This window comes from Vulpes vulpes, chromosome 3 (assembly GCF_048418805.1).
Source record: "Vulpes vulpes isolate BD-2025 chromosome 3, VulVul3, whole genome shotgun sequence".
Classification (NCBI taxonomy): Eukaryota; Metazoa; Chordata; class Mammalia; order Carnivora; family Canidae; genus Vulpes; species Vulpes vulpes.
In genome coordinates this window covers 101,115,065-101,134,855 of record NC_132782.1, presented here as the reverse complement: position 1 = coordinate 101,134,855, position 19,791 = coordinate 101,115,065, and the positions used below count along the sequence as shown (strand labels likewise).

The window sequence follows — 19,791 nt, the reverse complement described above, 5'->3', positions numbered from 1 at the left end:
ATAACCCTACATCTTAGGGAAGGCAAGAATTACCTCCTCAGAGGAACAGCTGGGTAGTGCCAATACAAAGGACCTTTGTCTTCCCATTTTTTAGTCCACTGTTATTTTCACGACACTAGCCTCTCCTAAGATAAATATCTGTCAAGGATCAATACTAAAAATGCACATGTTCTTAAAAATAAACACACCTGAGAGAGGAACATAAAACACACTGGTTCTATTTCTAACTTCTCCAATGCAATTATATTAAGACAGCAAGTGGATTTTTAAATGAACTAAGTGTGGGTAGAACAGCACTACTAATGTAAGTATTATATCCTAATAAAAGTAAAAACATAGAGAATACTAATATTACAGTAACTATACAAGATAGGCCACTTAAAGAAAGGCTTCTTTTACAAAACTTTTATAGTCAGCCATTTGATTACTCCCAACACATACAACCTTTATGAAATGCAACTTCAATTTTAATTTCAGTATTTATTTTTAAAGATTTTTATTTTTTTGAGAGAGTAAGAGAGAACATGCACACATGCAGGGGGAGGGACAGAGAGTGACAGTGACAGAGAGAGAGAGAGAGAGAGAGAGAGAGAGAATCCCAAGCAGACTCTGTCTTGAGTACAGAGTATGACTGAGGCTGGATCCCACGACCCTGATATCACAACCTGAACGGAAATAAGAGTCACCCAAATGCCCCTTCATTTCAGTGTTTTCAAAAAAAGGAATAAGATGCTACACACTAAAACACTATCAATATTTAAAATTATGACAGAATTAATCATTTTTAATGGTCAGCATTCTAATTCAAGTCCTTCAAAAACAATACAGTATCTTAAGGTAAATTCCTTTTTTTTTTTTTTAAACTCTACCCCCAACATGTGGCTCAAACTCAACCATGAGATCAAGAGTCACATGCTCTAAAACTGAGCTAGCCAGGTGACCCAAGGTAGATTCCTTAAACCTGACTAAAGACCAAACACTAAATCTCAAGTTTCATAGTCCTGCTGTTGGGAAACCTGCCACATTTTCATTTTTCTTCACATTTACCCAAAGAATATAAGGATAGGCCAAGAAAAATCTTTTTTGGAAAGAAAATCCAGGATGTGTTTTCTTTTCAAGTAAATATATATTAATTCAACTGTACTACACTATGTGATACTGGTGATCACCTTTGGGATTTTTAAACCAGAATCTAACCTAATCAGAGTCATATTCTACAGATGACAAAAATTTGACACATTTCCTATTAATAGGTTTTTCTGTCTGAATTCTGGCAAATCTCAAGAAGCCAACATAATATCTGGCAATAGGGCGATGAATCTGAATGTCCAGTGTTAGAATCAAAACGAAGTCTGAAAATGCAGCACTACACTTCAGACAAGGAATTCCAGGGTTCATATTATCAGGAATATAAAACAAGGGACACCCTCAAGAGTCTGAACACCAAGAGTTGTCATGGGCTGCTTCAAGGAACTAAATATTCCAAGATGAAAGTTAAAATTTCAAACACACACACACAAACACACACCTATCTTTTAAAATCAGATTAAGGGCACCTGGCTGATTTAGTCCACAGAGCACGCAAACCCTGATCTAGAGGTCATAAGGTCAAAGCCCCACATTGGGCATGGGGCCTGCTTAATTAAAAATACATAAAAAATAAAATCAGAAGATTAAAATGCTAAAGAGGAGATAGTAAAAACAAATTTCCAATGAACAAATTCAAATAAAAGGGAAAAATTAAATTCAAAGAGCTTTAGTTAAAAAAAAAAAAAAACAATGTTGTCAATGCTGTCATATATGAGGGAAAAACAAGTATCTGTCAGTATATAGCCCAATACAGACTTATTAGTGGAGCCTTCTCCCTATTCAACAGAAAAGGTATTAAGTATTTTGGAAGACACCAAAAATAAAGATCTAATAAAAACTAAGTTAAACAACATCTTTTAAAAACCCGCAGACAAAAGAAAAAAAAAACAAAACAAAACAAAAAAAAACTGCAGACAAAAAGATAAAAACAGACAAAAACAAAAAACTGCAGACAAAAAGATAAAAATAAAAACCTGCAGACAAATACATGAGTATTCAATTATCTTAGACCATTAAAAATTTTTTTGTGGACAATAAGAACACTGCTGAGATTCTCTAAGATGCTAAAAAGAGGGGCACCTAAGTGGCTCAGCTGGTTAAGCATGGGACTCTTGATTTCAGCTTGGGTCATGATCTCAGGGTCATGAGGGCTCTGCACTAAGTGGAGTCCACTTGAGATTCTCTCCCTCTTCCTCTGCTCCTTCCCACTGTGTGTGTGCACATTCTCTCTAAATAAATGAATAAAATCTTAAAAGATGCTAAAAAGAAGAAAAAAGTAGTGCCTCTTCTTATATACAAATAACATAACTTAGGAACTCCACATTAAAAAACAAAACAAAACAAAATTTATCCTGATATCAGAAACCCATCTAAAAAAAAAGATTTTAAAAAATAAACACAAAAAGCTTTTAGGGGTACCTGGGTGGCTCAGTCGGTTGAGCAGCCAGCTCTTGATTTTGGCTCAGGTCATGATCTCGGGGTCCTGGGATCAAGTCCCCACTGGGCTCCACACTCAGAGGGGAGCCTATTTCAGGATTCTCTCTCCCTCTGCCCCTCCCCCTGCTCAAGCACACATTTCTAATAAATAAACACAAAGAGCTTTTTAAAAGTTTTTAAATAGGAGTGTTTGGGTGGCTCAGGTTAAGTGTCTAACTCTTGATTTCAGCTCAGGTCATGATCTCAAGGTTGTGAGATCAAGCTCAGCATCAGGCTCTTCACTGGGTGTGGAGCCTGCTTAAGATTCTCTTTCTCCCTCTCCCCCTCCTCCTCTAACAAATAAAAAATAAATAAAAGTTTTTAAAATAATAAATATGATGGGGCAACTGGGTGGCTCAGTGGTTGGATCACCTGCTTTTGGCTCAGGGCATGGTCCCAGGATCAAGTTCCACATCAGGCTCCCTGCAGGGAGCCTGCTTCTCCCTCAGCCTCTGTCTCTGCCTCTCTCTCTGTGTCTCTCATGAATACATAAAATATTTAAAAATAGAATAATAAACATGAGCGCCTAGGCATACTATGTTAATATGAATAATAACATTAAGCTCCCAAAAAATAACTTTCGGCAAGAATACAATTCCCTTTTTTAAAAAGCTATGAACATTAGTATGAAAGAAGTAATTCACCATGTTGAGAAATGTGTTGACTCTGGAAAAAAAAAATTTATTTTTTTGGAAGCTCTATACTCCTATGGGAGTTCAATTCAGGACCCCAAGATCAAGAGTCGCATGCTCTCTACTGACCAAGCCAGCCAGGTGCCCTTGGTTCTGGAAAAATTTGAGTTCATTCATTTCCCAATCAGGAGATATACAAGGGACTCAGGCATTCTAGTGGAATGTCAGAAGGCACAACCCAGCGCTTCACTTTTAGTGATTAGGTTGTTTAAATAATGTACAAATAGGTACAACAGATATGGGGTAAGATGTGTAAAAAAAACTTTATATATGTAAGCAGAGTATTTTTTCATGATGGATAAAAACTATGAATCTTAAATAAACATATTCTTTCTTCTGTAAAAGATCAGGCCACACTAGAACATTGTCTCTTTAAACCTGTTCAATCAGCTTATTTAAATTGCTGCCTCAGGCTAACCAGGCTGCTATACAAGGAACAGTTCCTTTCAAAAGCCTCCCACAGTAACAGTGTTATAGAGTTAACTCTAAATACAGAAACAAACTTGCAGAATTCCATTTTCATGTATTTACTTGAGGAAGGACACTCAAATACAGAGTGTATACTATTTTCAAGAAAGCTCTATGCTGGGATGCCTGGGTGGCTCAGCAGTTGGGCCTCTGCCTTTCAGCTCAGGGCGTGATCCCAGGGTCCTGGGTCAAGTTCCGCATCGGGCTCCCTGGAGGGAGCCTGCTTCTCCGTCTGCCTAAGTCTCTGCCTCTCTCTCTGTGTCTCTTATGAACAAATAAATAAAATCTTGAAGAAAGAAGAAGAAAGAAAGAAAGCAAGCTCTATGCTCAACTTGGGGCTTGAACTCACGACCCCAAGATCAAGAGTCACATGCTCTACCAACTACACCAGCAGGTAAGAAGAGAAAGGTAAAACCATTAAGATGCATGCACATGCGAAGATTATATTTTATTGTGGGAGACACACATGAAAATTTCATACAGTGTTAAGTGCAACGAAGAAATGTTAGAGGATCCTTCTTCCCAGTGAGGGGTGATATTTAGGATGAGACAGCATGAGGGCATCCAGGTCATTGTTCTCTAAGAAAAGCAATCTGTACAGTAGCTACACAGCCAAGAAGAGTGCATGCAAAGGCCCTAAGGCAGAAATGAACTTCAGGAGTGCTTTAGGGCAAGTAAGACACAGAAGCAGGGGAGAAAATGACAGGCTCAGCCCTCAAGAGACTTAAGACATCAATCATTGAAGTGATAAGCTCAAGTTAGCTTTCACTGTATTACAGAGGATAGAGGTAACAGGGTAGGGATATGGGAAGTACAAAGTTTAGACTGGGGAGAGCACAAAAACAACTAAGCAACAGTAGGTATTGACAGGGTAAAGAAAGTTCCGTGAACCTGTAGCTGATGGGAATAAATTTAGCCAAGAAAAGGAGCTCTTGCGTATCCCAGGACTAAAATGTCTAAAAACAGTTAAGAAGGGAACCATCAACTATTAACTTTTCACAGGATCCTTAGATATCCCAAGAATGCATGTTTCTGGCAAAAGAAAACAAATATGTTGAAGATGACAAAATTATCAAACTGCAGAAACCGTAAGTTGGTAATAAATTATAAGAATATTCAAAGATTTCCTTTCTACAGTAAATTTTAAGATAAGATTTACCTGTACACTCTGTTAGTTTGTTGTTTGGTTTTGGGTTTTTTTGCAGGGGGGGGAATGAGGGCAGGGATGGAAAAGGAGTATAATCCAACTGAAAATCAATGTGTATCTGTATCTTGAGTGGTCATACTTACACAGGTGTATAATTTGTAAAAATTCATGTAAGATCTATACATATGTCAATTTCATCTAAAAAAAAGTAACAGTGGACTAAAAAAAAATTCAGGAGAAGAAATATACACTCAATCACTAACATAAATGGAGAAAAACTAATAGAAACATAAATGTCACAGCAGGAATTTAACAGGTTACACTCCACATTTAAAACAAATTAGTGCAATAAGCTTGAATATTTCATATAGAAATTAAACCACAGAATGCCTGCAACTTTTTCTTAGGCCTGTCTATACAAAAGGGAATATGTTTTATTCTATGGTCCCCAAAACAAAACTGGGAAAACTTTAAGAAAGCCAAAGGTAGGTAAACCAAAATAACAATATGAAGAGACACCAAACAAATGACTACTTGTGTGAATCCATAAAGAAAGGTCCACTGAAAAGAACCCCAGGGATTTATTTTAGGTGATGATAGTAAGGAAGAAAGTAAACAAGTTTCTACTATATTCCAGGCAGTGAAGGCAGGAAATCTTAATTAAAAGTTGTGAGAATTCAAATAAACCAATAAACAAAAAGCAGAAATAGACCCATAAATACACAGAACAAATTGATGATTGCCAGAGGGGAGCAGGGTAGGGGAGAAGGCAAAATGGGTGAAGTGGTTTGGGAGATACAGGCTTCCAGTTCTGGAATAAGTCAGAAGACTAAAAGTACAGCATAAGGAATACAGGGAGGGAAAAAAAAAAAAGGTGGTGAGAATTCAGTGTTCACAAGACACCATGGACCACACTGTTTTCTGTGTATGATCATTCCATTTAAGTGTCCTCAACCTAAACTGAACTATAAATAGATAAAAAGTATCACAGTAGTGACCAACCTCAAGCAACACCATATAAACACATGAGGGGCTTTTGCTTATGGAAATTCCCACGTATTGGGCTGAATACTTTCATCTGAATTTAAATAATTAATTATAAACAGAATATTCAGGTCCTTAGCAGTCTCTTAAAGCTATGATTCAAGGCCTACAATACAGCTTCAATATAGTTCTTGAGCTCTCTTACTTGTGTAACTCCTCAAAACTATCCCATCCTTCTAACCAAACTGGAATTTTTTTTACCAAGGACAATTTGCATTTGCCACCTCCTTACTCTTGTAGGGAGGGAAGGGGAATACCCCTCCCCCCCACACACACACACTATCAAAATAGTACAGATCAATTTCATGGCCCCTCTGCCCTCTTCTCAACTGTACAGCTTTCCATTCTCTAGCTCTTCAGGTTTTAAACTCTGTTAATTATGTATAAAAAAAAATATCAAAGATTATATCACAATATCCTTTACTTTTTCCAAGACTTTTCTCCCATATTAACCTATAACCTTTTTTTTTAAGATTTTATTTATTCATGAGACACACACACACACACACAGAGAGAGAGAGAGAGAGAGGGAGAGAGAGAGGCAGAGACACACGCAGAGGGAGAAGCAGGCTCCATGCAGGGAGCCTGACGTGAGAATCGATCCCGGGTCTCCAGGATCACACCCTGGGCTGAAGGCTGCGATAAACCGCTGAGCCATCCAGGTTGCCCTAACCTATAACCTCCTTAAAGATAGTGGCTCTATTAGTCATAAAAATCTCTAAAAGATCAATAGAACCTAAAGTCAAATATTTTCATTGCATTAGAATGTTACATAATCTGTTATTAATACCCTCTGGTTATACTCCCAACTTAAAAAGGAACCAAAACAAAAGGGGAAAAAGATTCAACTTAAAGATACAATTGCCGATGTTTCATAAGGCTTATATTTTATAATGGAAAAAACAAACTTTCCCCACAAATTGAACACCCATACAGTTATCTGATAAATCGCCATAGTATACGTGAATATCTGTGGTAGAGAATTGATTACCATAAATTGTACTAAACTAAAGCTCTATTTATGGTCATCAAATCTATAACTCCATTTTTTTTTTACTTTACGTGTTTTACTATATTATGTATCTACAGACATTAAATAGTCTACAGAATCATTAACAGCTAAATAGACAACTCTGGTTTCAAAACCCCAGCTTCTCACAATGCCAGACACTAGTTTCTATCTTTTCTATCTTCACAGTACTCTTCCTGTTTTTTGGTCTCAGACAATGGAGAATAAAGTTACTTGTACTTTTGAGAACTTTAATCTGTCTACATTTTACCAAAAATGGAAGCTATTTTTAATATACAGTTTCATCATTATAGAGTTGTAAACAGATCTTAAGTTTGGGCACTGTAAAACACCCAGTATAAATCTGTTAAAGTCCTAAGACTCCAAAGTATAGAAGTAAAATCCTGTTTTCTGTTGACCTGAATGCTTCTGAACTAATCTATATTTGACTCCAATGTCAAATTAGTCATGTCATTTTGGAATATTAGAATATATAATAATTATAGATTTAATTTTAAAACAAGTCCTTCTGATCTCTATCTGGATTGGTACAATTAGATTATATTCCAAAGCAAAGTCAAGAAAAGGACATGCTTTGGCTAGTGGCAATGATAAAACCATTCATTTGCCTAATTCTTAAATCTTAAATGAGAGTATAGTGAAGACTATCAACCAGTCCTATATAAATGCTTTCTACAAAAATATGCTTCTAGCAAAGATAGGCTTGTTCTATTGCCATTTGACACTGGTCTATTCAGCCACCTGGAACATTTCCTGTCAATATGTGTGAAGTATCACGTGTGGCCACGACTGACTCAACAGTCGGTTTCCAGACTAACTGACAGACTAAAAGAGATAGACAAGAATTGCTTTTTTAAAATCACACTTGTTCAGAAGTCTGAATCTAAGAAAAATAAAAACAAAATCAGAGAAGTAATGGTACACCAAGCCAAATAATTTTCCTAAAAACTAAATGATTCACATGCACCATAAGGAATCTGCCTGCATCTGAAGATGTTTATTTTTTTTTTATTTATTTTTTAATTTTTATTTATTTATGATAGTCATACAGAGAGAGAGAAACAGGCAGAGACACAGGCAGAGGGAGAAGCAGGCTCCATGCACCGGGAGCCCGATGTGGGATTCGATCCCGGCTCTCCAAGATCGCGCCCTGGGCCAAAGGCAGGCGCCAAACCGCTGCGCCACCCAGGGATCCCTGAAGATGTTTAAATAGATCTCCATTTAATCAAAGAGGAAGATGAGGTTCTGTCAGTTAACTGGAGTCTGTCACCTTTTTAAAGAGTGAACAGAGTAACAACCTCATATTTAACTTAGGAAAATTATGTCTTGGCAAACAAGGTTCTTTTCTGGCTGTTTAACAAAACAACTATAGCAGCCCCACAAATAAATCAAGTCCTGCCATGGAGTACCATTCTTACTTTTTTGTTCCTGATTCTACAAAAAAAGTCAAATATTGCCAACATCCTAACCAACTGTTATGTTTCTCCATGTATCGAACTACATCTCACAGTATCTATCTACCTGTAAGTTCTGAGACTTTGTTACAGAGAACAGCTTCAAAGAAAGCTTACAACCCCCCCCCCCCCCAACAAAAACACCACACACAGCCAAGAACTAGAATGCGTAAAGGAAGAAAACATGGATAATACTAATAATCTATGTACAGAGTCCATAAATATATAAGCCATTCTGCTTCCTATCTGTCAAATGAAGTCAAGTGACCCCAGCAGGCGGCTGCAACTTTGCTACTACATTTACTTAGAATGACAAGCTACAATTTATTCTTTTCTAAAAGCTCTAGGATTATTTGTGAGGAGCACTTTAGTCTTCTACAGGGATATTAAGTTATTTCATATAAAATAACCACAATACTGAAAAATAATGGAAAATCCAATGTCAAAGAACTGTCAAATTGAAGCTCATTTATCATCTAATTTCATTACAAGCAAGAGGGAGAAAAAAAAACCTATTTCACACATTTCAATGTAAGTACAAAACAACTAAGAATGTCAATTACAGACTACAATTATTTAAACTAGTCAACTGGTTGTAGTTAAAGCACTAACAAACCCTAAGTGATAAAAGACAAGTAAAGCTAGGCTTTTCAATCTTTTTAAAAAGCTACTTAACATCTCAATTCTAGAGTCAGACATTAACTTTTAAAGTCACCTAATTATATACAAATGTTCTCAACAGACACGGGATTTGGGAAGGCATATTAAAACAAGTAAGAGGTGTTACCGCCCATTACCCAAAGACTTTTCTATCAAGTCTTAAAAATGTTACATTCTAACATCTTCAATCATTTCCAGTACTGCTCAAGTTACATGTAACCATTAGGAAGCAAGTCAATCCCAACAATCCGTCTTAAAGCACTTATCCGGCCAGTTGCAGGCCAATGGATAATTCAAGCGTGCTTCAAAGGACGAAAACTCCACGAACCACGATACCCTAAAACGTCCTTCTAAGGCATTCAGTCCTAAATTAGGCACAAGTGACCCATGATCAATCAAAGAGACAAAAACTGTGTGTATGTGTATATATGTGTGTGTGTGTGTATATACAGTGTGTATATAGAGAGCAAACCTGTATTTGCATATATACACATATATACATATATATGTATGTATGTACATGTATATATACCAATAAAAGTTGATGCTTCAAATATATCCCATTTCAGGGAGGCTCCAAAGAGGTCTTAGATCAAATCCCCTCCATGCAAAAGGTAATCCTCTACTCCTCCCGAGAGCCTTACTCAAAAGCCCCAAGTCTGATTGCTCTCCACCAGGGTAACTGCCCCTGCACTTGGGGAGGCCGAGAGTGGGGCGGCCTCATTCCACGCCCCACAAGTGCCCCGTCTAAAGTCGGAGCAAAGCCTTGGGAGCGCTGGGGCGGGGGGGGGGGTGTTGTTTTTCGAAATATTAACACGTGGGGGGGGGGGAGCTCAGAGAAGGAATCAGTTAAGGAGCTTTTTTTTTTCTTTTTTTTTTCTTTTTTTTTTGCGTGGGGGGCCAAGAAGCGAAGGTGTGACACCGAGAGGGCCCTGGACTCCCGGGATCCCCCCCCGTCCACACGCACACACAAGTCCAATTCCAACTTGGCGGTAGTAACCAGAAAGTCCGCCGCCGCCACCAGGCGGGCCCCCTTTCTCCACCCTCCGTGACCCGACTCCTAGGCCGCCGGGCGCCCCGGGTCTCGGCTCCGGCCCCGGGAGCGAAACGCGGAGCGGGCAGCCGTGTAGGCCTCGCCTCCCCCGGCCTTCCTCCCCAGCCGGGGCGGGAGGGGACCCAGGAAGCCGCGCTCGGTTCCCCGGGGCGGGGCGGGGGGGAGGGCCTAGGCCGCGCCTCCCGGCTCCGGCCCCCGGCCCCCGGCTCCCGGCCCCCGGCTCCCGGCCCGAGGGCCCTAGGCCGCGGCCCGCCCGCGGCGAGGCGGGGCGCGGGGCGCGGGGCGCGGGCCGGGGCCGGGGCCGGGGCCGGGGCCGGGGCGGCGGGCTGGGCGCCGGCTCACCCACCTGGGTTGCCAGTCATTCCAGCTCCGCGGGTACTTGGTGCCGCCGCCGCCGCCGCTGCTCAGCCGAGACCCCGGGGCTCTGCGGCTCATTACCTTCCCCGACACGACATGGCCAAGCGCCGCCGCCCAGAGAAGCGCGAGTCGCCGCCCGAACCGACCGCCGCCGACGCTCCGCTCCCGCCCGGGGCAGAGGAGGAAGCCGAGCAGGAGGAGGAGGAGGAGGAGGAGGAGGAGGCGGCGGCGGAGGGCGGGGGAGGCGGACGGCCGTTCCGGGTTCCGCCTGAGCCCGCAGCGCAGGACGAGGAGGCGGGAGCGGCGCCGCGAGGCGGAGGCGGGGGAAGGGGAGGCGACGTCTCCTCCAGGGCCGAGCGCGGCCCGCGACGCCGGGAACCAGAAGGAAGAGGACGGCGAGGAGGCGGTGGCGGCGGCTCCCCACGCTCACACAGCCACGGCTTCCCCGCCTCCCGGCTCCGCCCGCCGCGCCGCCGCTGCCGCACGGCATGCTGGGAGCGAGGGGCGGGGCCGGCGCCCGCCGGGCCGGGGAGAGGGGCGGGGCCGCGTGCGGGGGGCGGGGCTGGCGCCCGCCCGGCCAGCGGAGGGGGCGGGGCCGCCCGTGGGGGGCGGGGCCGGCGCCCGACGGGCCAGGGGAGTGGGGCGGGGCCGCCTGCGGGGGGCGGGGCCGACGCCCGCCCGGCCAGCGGAGGGGGCGGCGCCGCCTGCGAGGGGGCGGGGCCGGCTGCCGCGCGGGGCGGAGTCGGGCGGGCGAGGCCCTCGCGGACCGCCCTCCCGCGCCTCCGGCTCGCCTTCGGTCCCCGCCGACCGCGCCAAGGTCCCCGCCCCGCCCCGCCGCGGGGGATCTTGGGAGAGGGGGATCTCCGCCACCCCCCCCCGCGCGCACACCCTCCCAAACATTCTCCAGAAAGCACCAGACCCGGGAGGGCTGGGCGGTCAGGTGTGAACAGGCATCCAATCGAGGACCTAGGGTGCCCTTGCGCGGGTGCGCGCGCGCTCTCACACACGCGCACACGCGCAGGCGTGCCCTGAAGGCTCACGTGTGCCCGTTTTCTCCACCCTATACGGAAAAAGTAAAAAAGAGAGAGAGGGTAGATAGATATCCACCCACCCAGCCCCCACATGAAATGTGCCCATGGAGTCCTGACACCTCGGCCATATCCTCAACGTTGTCAAAAACGAAGCTGAATACAAGGAGAAAAGGGGTATTCCCCTGTGCCCCGCAACCCCTGCCCCTCTGCAATGTGAAGTGTGCTTTGAAATCCTCTCACCTGAACAGTTAACCACCTTCTCCACTGGAAAGAGTCCGCCTGGTGAGTGGGCAGGGCCTCCACCTGAGCACTTGCCCCCACCCCCACAGTCCCCCGGGGAAGATGTCACTAAACCCTTGGATACATAATGTGGATGCAGATGCTCAGAGGAAAGCTGCCCAAGATGTACATCTAACAACGGGAAGATCATCAAGAGGCTTCACATCAACCCAGAGGGTTTTAACCTACTTTATGTTGCAAGAAGACAGACTATATATCACTTGCGTAATTAAAAAACTGTTACCTAGAGTACTTGAAGATCTGAAGATCGTAAGTCTTTGAAATTTCCACAGGCATACCCCTTCCTCCCTGGGCTCCTTGCTGATGATGCCCATGAAGCCACGCTCAGGTAGGATCCTGCCAGTTCTAAAAGATGGAAAGTTAAGATATTTTTTTTTTAAGATTTTATTTATGTATTCGTGAGAGACACACAACGAGTGAGAGAGAGGCAAAGACACAGACAGAGGGAGAAGCCGCCTCCATGCAGGGAGCCTGAGGTGGGACTCCATCCCAGGTCTCCAGGATCACACCCTGGGCCAAAGGTGGAGCTAAACCGCTGAGCCACCTGGGCTGCTCAAGTTAAGATTTTCTTTTCTTTTTTTTTTTTTTTAAGTTAAGATTTTCAAATGAACTTTTCTCCCCTCACTTGGCTTCCCCTCCATTTGGAGAAAAAGAAATGTCTGAACTGAGACTGATACTTGACTCAACACAGAAATCCCCACTAGATCAGACCCAAGCATGGTCATCTACGTGTGTTTAAAAAAAATAATAATAATAACGAGACCTACATTAAGGGCACCTGGATGGCTCAGTTAGTTAAACGTCTCCCTTCCACTCAGGTCATGATCTTGGGGTCCTGGAAATGAACCCCACCTCGGTTATTAGAAATGACTGAAATATTTATTTTTGCTCAATTTCCCTTCTTTCCACCACCATGCAAGCCTGTCTTGCAATCTGACTTGAAAGGCTCCCCTCCCAAAGCCTTTCCTTAATTGTAAGTTCTGAGCTTCCTTGGACCTGCTTTCCTCAGATCTTGACCTTTCTATGTTCCAGGTGAGTTAATGCTTCTCTCCTCCCGTCAGACCCATAAGCAAATAGCTGATGTGGCCAATTAATTGTTTTGACTTCCTTCATAGTTTATTGTAACAATGGTGCATTGACCAAATTATGTCAGATTCCAAAATGATTTGGAATCATTTGGAACCAGCACAATAATCAGAACCTTAGACCTCAAGGAAAAAAATGTCCAGAGTCCTTTAACTTTTTCAAATTACAGAACAACAGCGGAGTAATTCAAGGATGGGCTCTGTATTCAAATTCCAACTCCTCCACTTAAAACTGAGGGAGTGTCAACAGGGTCCTGACTATCACAGTGCTTCATTGTCTCATCTGTAAAATGGAGATAATAGTACTGACCTCTTAAGAATGTTGAGAGAATTGTGGTGCCTGGGTGGCCCAGTAGGTTAGGCATTTATTTGCCTTTGGCTCAGGTCATGAGCCCAGGGTCCTGGGATGGAGTCCCACCATGGGCTCCCTGCTAAGCTGGAAGCCCACATCTGCCTTCCCTGTGCTGGTCCCTCTGCTTGTGCACTCTCTCTCTCTCTCTCTCTCTGTCAAATAAATAAATAAAATCTTTTTAAAAAAATGTTGAGAGATTTAACACAGATCTTGCATGTAAAGTGCTTTGCACAATATCTGCAACACAGTAAACAATCAATAAATGTTAGCTAGAAATCAGATCGACGACTCTGAAGCACATGCTATTTGGATAATATTTGACCAATGAAGAAGGAGGGGGGAAAAAGTAGCTGGCCAGGTTTGTGCTCAGTTCCTCCAATAACTGCTTCTTGTTTGTTTTCTTATACTTCTCCCATAGAAATAATTAACCCTCAAAAGCAATCAGTGTTGGCAACGTGGTAGTGTGAGGACACAGAAGGTAGGTGAGTGTCATTTGGCAGCAACTTACTGGAAAGCAATTTAAGAGTGTGTATCCAAAGACTTGAAATTGTTAATACCTTTCCCCTAGGAATTCCGCTTCCAGGAACCTATCCTAAGGAATTTTGCCACGCTGAAGCCAAAGTGATTTTAATCTTTTTTTATGATTTAATTTTTAAGTAATCTCTACATCAATGTGGGGCTCAAACTTACAACCCCAAGATCAAGAGTCTGATGCTCTACCAACTGCCAGGTGCTCCAGTGATTTTCTTTTCTTTTTTTTTTTTTTAAGATTTTTTTTTAATTTATCTATTCATGAGAGACAGAGAGAGAGAGAGAGAGAGATGCAGAGACACAGGCAGAGGGAGAGGCAGACTCCATGTAGGGAGCCGGATGTGGGACTTGATCCCAGATCTCTAGGATCAGGCCCTGGGCTGAAGGCGAAGCTAAACCGCTGAGCCCCCCCCCCCCCCCCCCCCCCGGGCTGCCCATGATTTTCTTTTTTAAATAAAAATCAGATCGTGTCATCATCCTACTTAAAACCCATTAATGGCTTCCCATTCTTCTTAAGATAAAACTAAAAGCCTGCAAGAGTCTATAAAAGCTAGTTTTTTCTACACTGCAAACATCCTACCGAAATAGCTCATATCCAGAACAAGATTCTCATAGAGGTTATCAATTTTGTCTGCATAGTAAAATCCCCACATCTAGGCTGCACCCTGGACTAATTAAATCTGAATCTCAGGTGTCAGTATTTTTTGTAACGTAATCTCTATGCCCAATGTGGGGCTCAAACTCATGACCCTCAGATCAAGAGTTGCATGCTCTACAGACTGAGCCAACCAAGTGCCCCTGAGTAGAAGTATATTTTTAAGGCTTCCACAGGGGATTCTTTTTTTTTTTTTTTTTTAAGATTTTACTTATTTATTCGTGAGAGACACAGAGAGGCAGAAACATAGACAGAGGGAGAAGCAGGCTCCACACAGGAAGCCCAATGTGGGATTCAATATCGGGACTCTGGGATCACTCCCTGAGCCTAAAGGTGGACGCTCAACTGCTGAGCCACCCAGGCACCCCACCACAGAAGATTCTAAAGTACAACCATGACTGAAAAACACCACTTTCAAGCCATTAAGCCCTGAAAAAGTTATTGGTGTCCCTGTATCTCCAACCTTGCCTCCCAATATATGTGAGTTTTAAAAACAATTCTAAACCACTGGGGAAAAAAAAAAGTGAAAGCCCAGTTTTTCCCTGTGGCAACTACTTAGATACTTTAAGAAAAAAATACATCAAATGTGATCAACTCTCAAACCCTTCAAAAAATGTTATCTTGTTTCTTTTGGTGGTTCTGCTTCAAGGTTCCATTAGCACTTCTCCCCTCCACTCTAGTCATAGGGATTGATTTTCTGTTCCTAAAGCCCACCAGGCCTGTCCAGACTCTGAGCTTTTGCGCTTGCTACTCCTGCCTAGAATGACTTTCCTACATTTGTTGCCATCAGGGTTGGGACGTGGGTGAGGTGAGTGAAGTGCCTAGGGTGCCAAATTTAAGGAGGCACTCACTCTCAAGGTCACGCAAGTGCCAACCCTGCACAGACACAGACCTGCCAGTGAGCGCCTCCCTCTAATATTTGGGGGTCTAGGCATCTCATCTGCCTCACCTTAGTCCTTGCACTGTTTTCCATAGTCCATCTCAGTTCTTCTGTGAGGTTTCCCTGACCTCCCTGCCCAGAAAAGCTAGTCAATGCTTGGACACTCTGTCACATAGCCTATTTCTTGTCTAGGTAGCACCGATCACCATCTGCAAGTATTGCATTTCTTTGCACATTTGTTATGTCTCACCCTTAGAATAGGAGCTCAAGGGGCACCTGGGTGACTCGGTGGATGAGCATCTGCCTTTGGCTAAGGTCATGATCCCCAGCTCCCTGGGGAGCCTCCCTCTGCTTATGTCTCTGCCTCTCTCTGTGTGTCTCTCATGAATAAATAAATAAAATCTTTAAAAAAAAAATTTTTTTTAATAGAATAGGAGCTCTACCCGTGAAAGCAAAGTCCACACCTGTCCATCTCTACCCTCGGATCCTCAGCACACAGCATAGCACCTGAGCCAGAGTAAACACTCAAAAAATAGTTGTTAATGGATAAATGAAGTGGAAATGATCTAAAATATGGACCAAGATTGATACAAAAGTATTAATCTCATTTTTACTTATTTAGCAAAAAAAAAAGGAACATTATCTCAATGCTCAACAATAGAAAATTAATTAGGGGATAGTCTATTCATAGTTGGAATTTTCTGCAGCCATTAAAACTTATATTTATGAAGAACTCTTAATGAAATTAGGAAAATATTATGTTAATGTGTTGAAAAAGGGACACTTGGGTGGCTCAGCGTTTGAGCGTCTGCCTTTGGCTTAGGGCATGATCCCTGTCCCGGGATCAAGTCCCCCATCGGGCTTCCTGCATGGAGTCTGCTTCTCCCTCTGCCTATGTCTCTGCCTCCCAATCTGTGTCTCTCATGAATAAATAAAATATTAAAAAAAATAACGTGCTGAAAAAAATCATGAGATTCAAAAGTGAACATGTACTGTTTCCTCAACTCAGTTTTAAAAAAAGGAGGAGTGGGCACCTGGGTGGCTCAGTCAGTTAAGCGATGGGCTCTTGATTTCAGCTCAGGTCATAATCTCAAGGTTGTGAGATCGAGTCCCGTGTTGGGTTCCGCACTTGGCAGGGAGTCTGCTTGAAAATTTTCTCTCAGGGCACCCGGGTGGCTCAGTGGTTGAGTATCTGCCTTTGACTCAGGTCATGATACTGGGGTCATGGGATGGAGTCCTATATTGGGCTCCCCGCAGGGAGCCTCCTTCTCCCTCTGCCTGTGTCTCTAACCTCTCTCTGTCTCTCATGAATAAATAAATAAAATCTTTTAAAAAATAAAAAATAAAATAGTGCACCCTTACCAGTCCACTTACCTGTAGGGGTAATGCATGAATATTTCCTAATAATGATAATTACCTGGTGAATCAGTAACTCTCTTGCATTATTGTTTTTTCCCCCTCTGTGTTAAAAGCACTCAGTTGTAAAAAGAGAAATCCTAAAATGTACCATAAATTTTGTCCCATTTTTAATTTCTTATACATTCTTATATTTTTTATATCAGAACCTCAAAATCTCTGAACCGACCTAAGCCTTTAACTTCTAAAAGACTCTGGCATCAGAACTTGAACATAGGCAACCCTGGAGTCCTTAACCACCGGGATTTTTCTAGATAGATCTTCCAAATTTCCTAGATAGAAACTTAGATTGATACCCTCAGTAAACAAGAGATAAGGCTTTCTCTTTTATTTTCTTTAATCCTTAGATCTGGCACAGGATTAACCCCAATTTGGCACCAAGAATTGAGGAACTCCATTCTCAAACAGGAGACTCAAGTATAAGAGTGATTTTTCAAACACAATCTTAAAAGCCAATTCACATCATAGAGACATTAAAGCAGATTTTTAAAAAGAAAAACAGCTGCCCTCTTATACATGCTCCCAGCTAGGAAATCTTTGTCACAGGTCAAGTTCCCTTGGTAAGGGCTATTTTTGAGTTTTCGAGTTGGTGCTTGAAGGAATTTGGCCAGGAAACTCATGACACATTTGAAATCTCCATTCGGGCTGCCTCAGCTTGAGGCAAGGGCCAAGCTTCTATGAATCAGGGCACAAGACGTGCTGCCCAGTGGCTCATGCATTCTCCAAACAATAAAATGGAAGGACGATGATGCCCAGCCAAAGCTATTTGTGACTTACCAAGTAGAGAAAACACAGGGTGAGCTTCTCCAATGGTTGACCCTGTAGGCACCCAGGGATTTGCCTGGCTGCGACTAAAGAAACCAGCTCCTTTGCCTCTCAAGATTAAAGCAATATCTGAGACATATGTAAATAAAATGTAGATTTTGTAAATAAAATCACTTGTAAATAAAATTACCATCTCTTGTTGGTACAGTTAACATTTTTTTTTTAATTTTATTTATTCATTTTTGGGGGGGGGGTGGCAGAGACACAGGTAGAGGGAGAAGCAGACTCCATGGAGGAGCCCAATGTGGGACTCGATCCCGGGACTCCAGGATCATGCCCTGGGCCAAAGGCAGTCCTTCAACCACTGAGCCACCCAGGCATCTCTATCATTTAACATTTTGAAAAGATACCCTGTGTATATCTCTTTCCTTTACCTGGTCAATCTTTTTCTGAAGAGCTTTTTACTTTGAATGCCAATCGTCAAGGTCTATTGGGCCAGAAGTATCACATCTTCCTTTGTCGCTGGCTTTCTGAAGGAGGTCCTAGCAGTCTGGCCCTAAGATTCTTCCTTGTGTTTTAATCCCTCACTTCTAGAATCTTTCCCTGAGTTCCTCACCAGTAAAAGCCTTCTTAAACATCTTACCTAGGGATGCCTGGGTGGCTTAGTAGTTAAACATCTCTGCCTTTGGCTCAGGTCATGATCCTGGGGTCCTGAGATCCAGTCCCACTTCGGGCTCCCACAGGGAGCCTGCTTCTCTCTCTACCTATGTCTAGGCCTCTCTGTGTGTGTCTCTCTTGAATAAATAAATAAAATCTTTAAAAAATATTTTTTTGCCTGAAGTCAGGGACCCCCACAACTGAGTTGTCCCTTGTGATAGGGACAGGAGGAGAATACAGATGGAATGGAAGTTAAAGTCAGGGTAAAGGAGAATAGTGCCTTCAGTTTTGGTCATCACTGCTTAGAAGTCACCCAAATCTGATGATGATGTTGATGACACACAATTCATAATAACACTAAGTAACATTTATTGGTTGTAACTTGCCAGTCCCATGCTAAGGACTTTACATACCTAGCTCATTGCTCACTGAATCTTTACCACATAAAGTTGGTTACTCTTTTTATTCTCATTTTATAGATGATATAGCAGAGGTTATAAAAGACACAACTTGCCCAAGCTGATGCTGCTAGTACATAGAATTTAAAATTTTTTTTAATGATTTTTTTAAGTCATCTCTATACCCAACATGGGGCTCAAACTTCTAACCCTGATATCAAGAGTTGCATGCTCTACCAACTGAGCTAGCCAGGGACCTCAGGTGTCAGTAGTTTAATTCATTTCAGCTAAAGAGTTAAATTGCCTACCAAGTAAGACAGAGATAAATATTTCCCTCCAGAGCATCTTGCTGAAATAGAATTTTTCGGCCTCTTGGTGGACTGCTGTATGTGTCATAAGTGAAACAATCCCTTCGTCCTATGCCAAGGGAGCAAATGAAGGCTTATTCGGGAAGGTCTTTTGTGCTAACATGATTTGAAGGTCACACTGCTTGGCATGGTATCTGAACTGTCCCCCAAGCATGCCACCTCTTAGGGGATCCTTCCTGCTGGGCCCTGGAAGAAGCTTCTCAGAAAAAGCATGATTTCAGGTGGCTTTTGGATGAAGGGGAAGCAGATGGCCGAGCATTACATCACCTCGGGTAAAGGAAATAAGTACAAAAATAAAAGGATGTAGAAAAATAATAGCCTAATCTCCAAATCATCAGTGAGTGTTTGGGAAGTGTTTATTATCAGCGAATCCCAGGGATAGTAGAGAGCTAATAAATGACAAAGCCTGGCCCTGTGCCCCCCAATTTAAGAGCAGAACCCACCCTTTCCACCATTTTGTTAAAATAATAATGACCATTCATCTTAATTATATTTGTTTATAACCGTCACTATTTATCAAACTCTAGGAGGTAAATATTATCAAATCCTTTTTCCTCCTCCATCAGAAGAAACTGCACTCAGAAAATGTGGTGAGTTAACTGCCCCAGGCCACACAGCTAGGTAAGTGACAGAAACTGGGTACCTAATGCCAAAGTCACTCCCTACCTGAAAACCACCTGAGGAGCATATAAGGAGGACCATTTTTCTGACCATCTTATAATGTACCAAAATGATGCGTAGAATTCTAAACACCTAGTCATTCTTACCAGTGAGATAGGTTTCGGAGAACCAGGTTTACTTTTTTTTAAGATTTATTTATTTATTCATGAGAGAAACCGAGAGAGAGGCAGAGACACAGGCAGAGGGAGTAGAAGCAGGCTC

General features: G+C 42.7%; 1 protein-coding gene and 1 long non-coding RNA gene across 7 annotated transcripts in view; one reads left to right on the top strand and one right to left on the bottom strand.

Moving 5' to 3' along the window:
• Positions 1-10,970, bottom strand: part of SMG1 (SMG1 nonsense mediated mRNA decay associated PI3K related kinase) — a 105,497-nt gene extending 94,527 nt beyond the window's left edge. For 4 of the 6 annotated variants that reach the window (XM_072753767.1, XM_072753769.1, XM_072753772.1 and 1 more), the window contains exon 1: positions 10,461-10,970. In XM_072753767.1, the coding sequence (XP_072609868.1) occupies positions 10,461-10,549 (89 nt within the window). In that variant the 5' untranslated portion in view covers positions 10,550-10,970. The remainder of the gene's footprint in view (positions 1-10,460) is intronic. The other 2 variants (XM_072753770.1, XM_072753771.1) reach the window with 1 other exon arrangement.
• Positions 10,971-11,513: 543 nt separating this feature from the next.
• LOC140598307 (uncharacterized) overlaps positions 11,514-19,791 on the top strand; it is a 50,928-nt gene continuing 42,650 nt past the window's right edge. Inside the window, exon 1 of the long non-coding RNA XR_012000627.1 lies at positions 11,514-12,130. This is a non-coding gene — a long non-coding RNA (uncharacterized lncRNA). The remainder of the gene's footprint in view (positions 12,131-19,791) is intronic.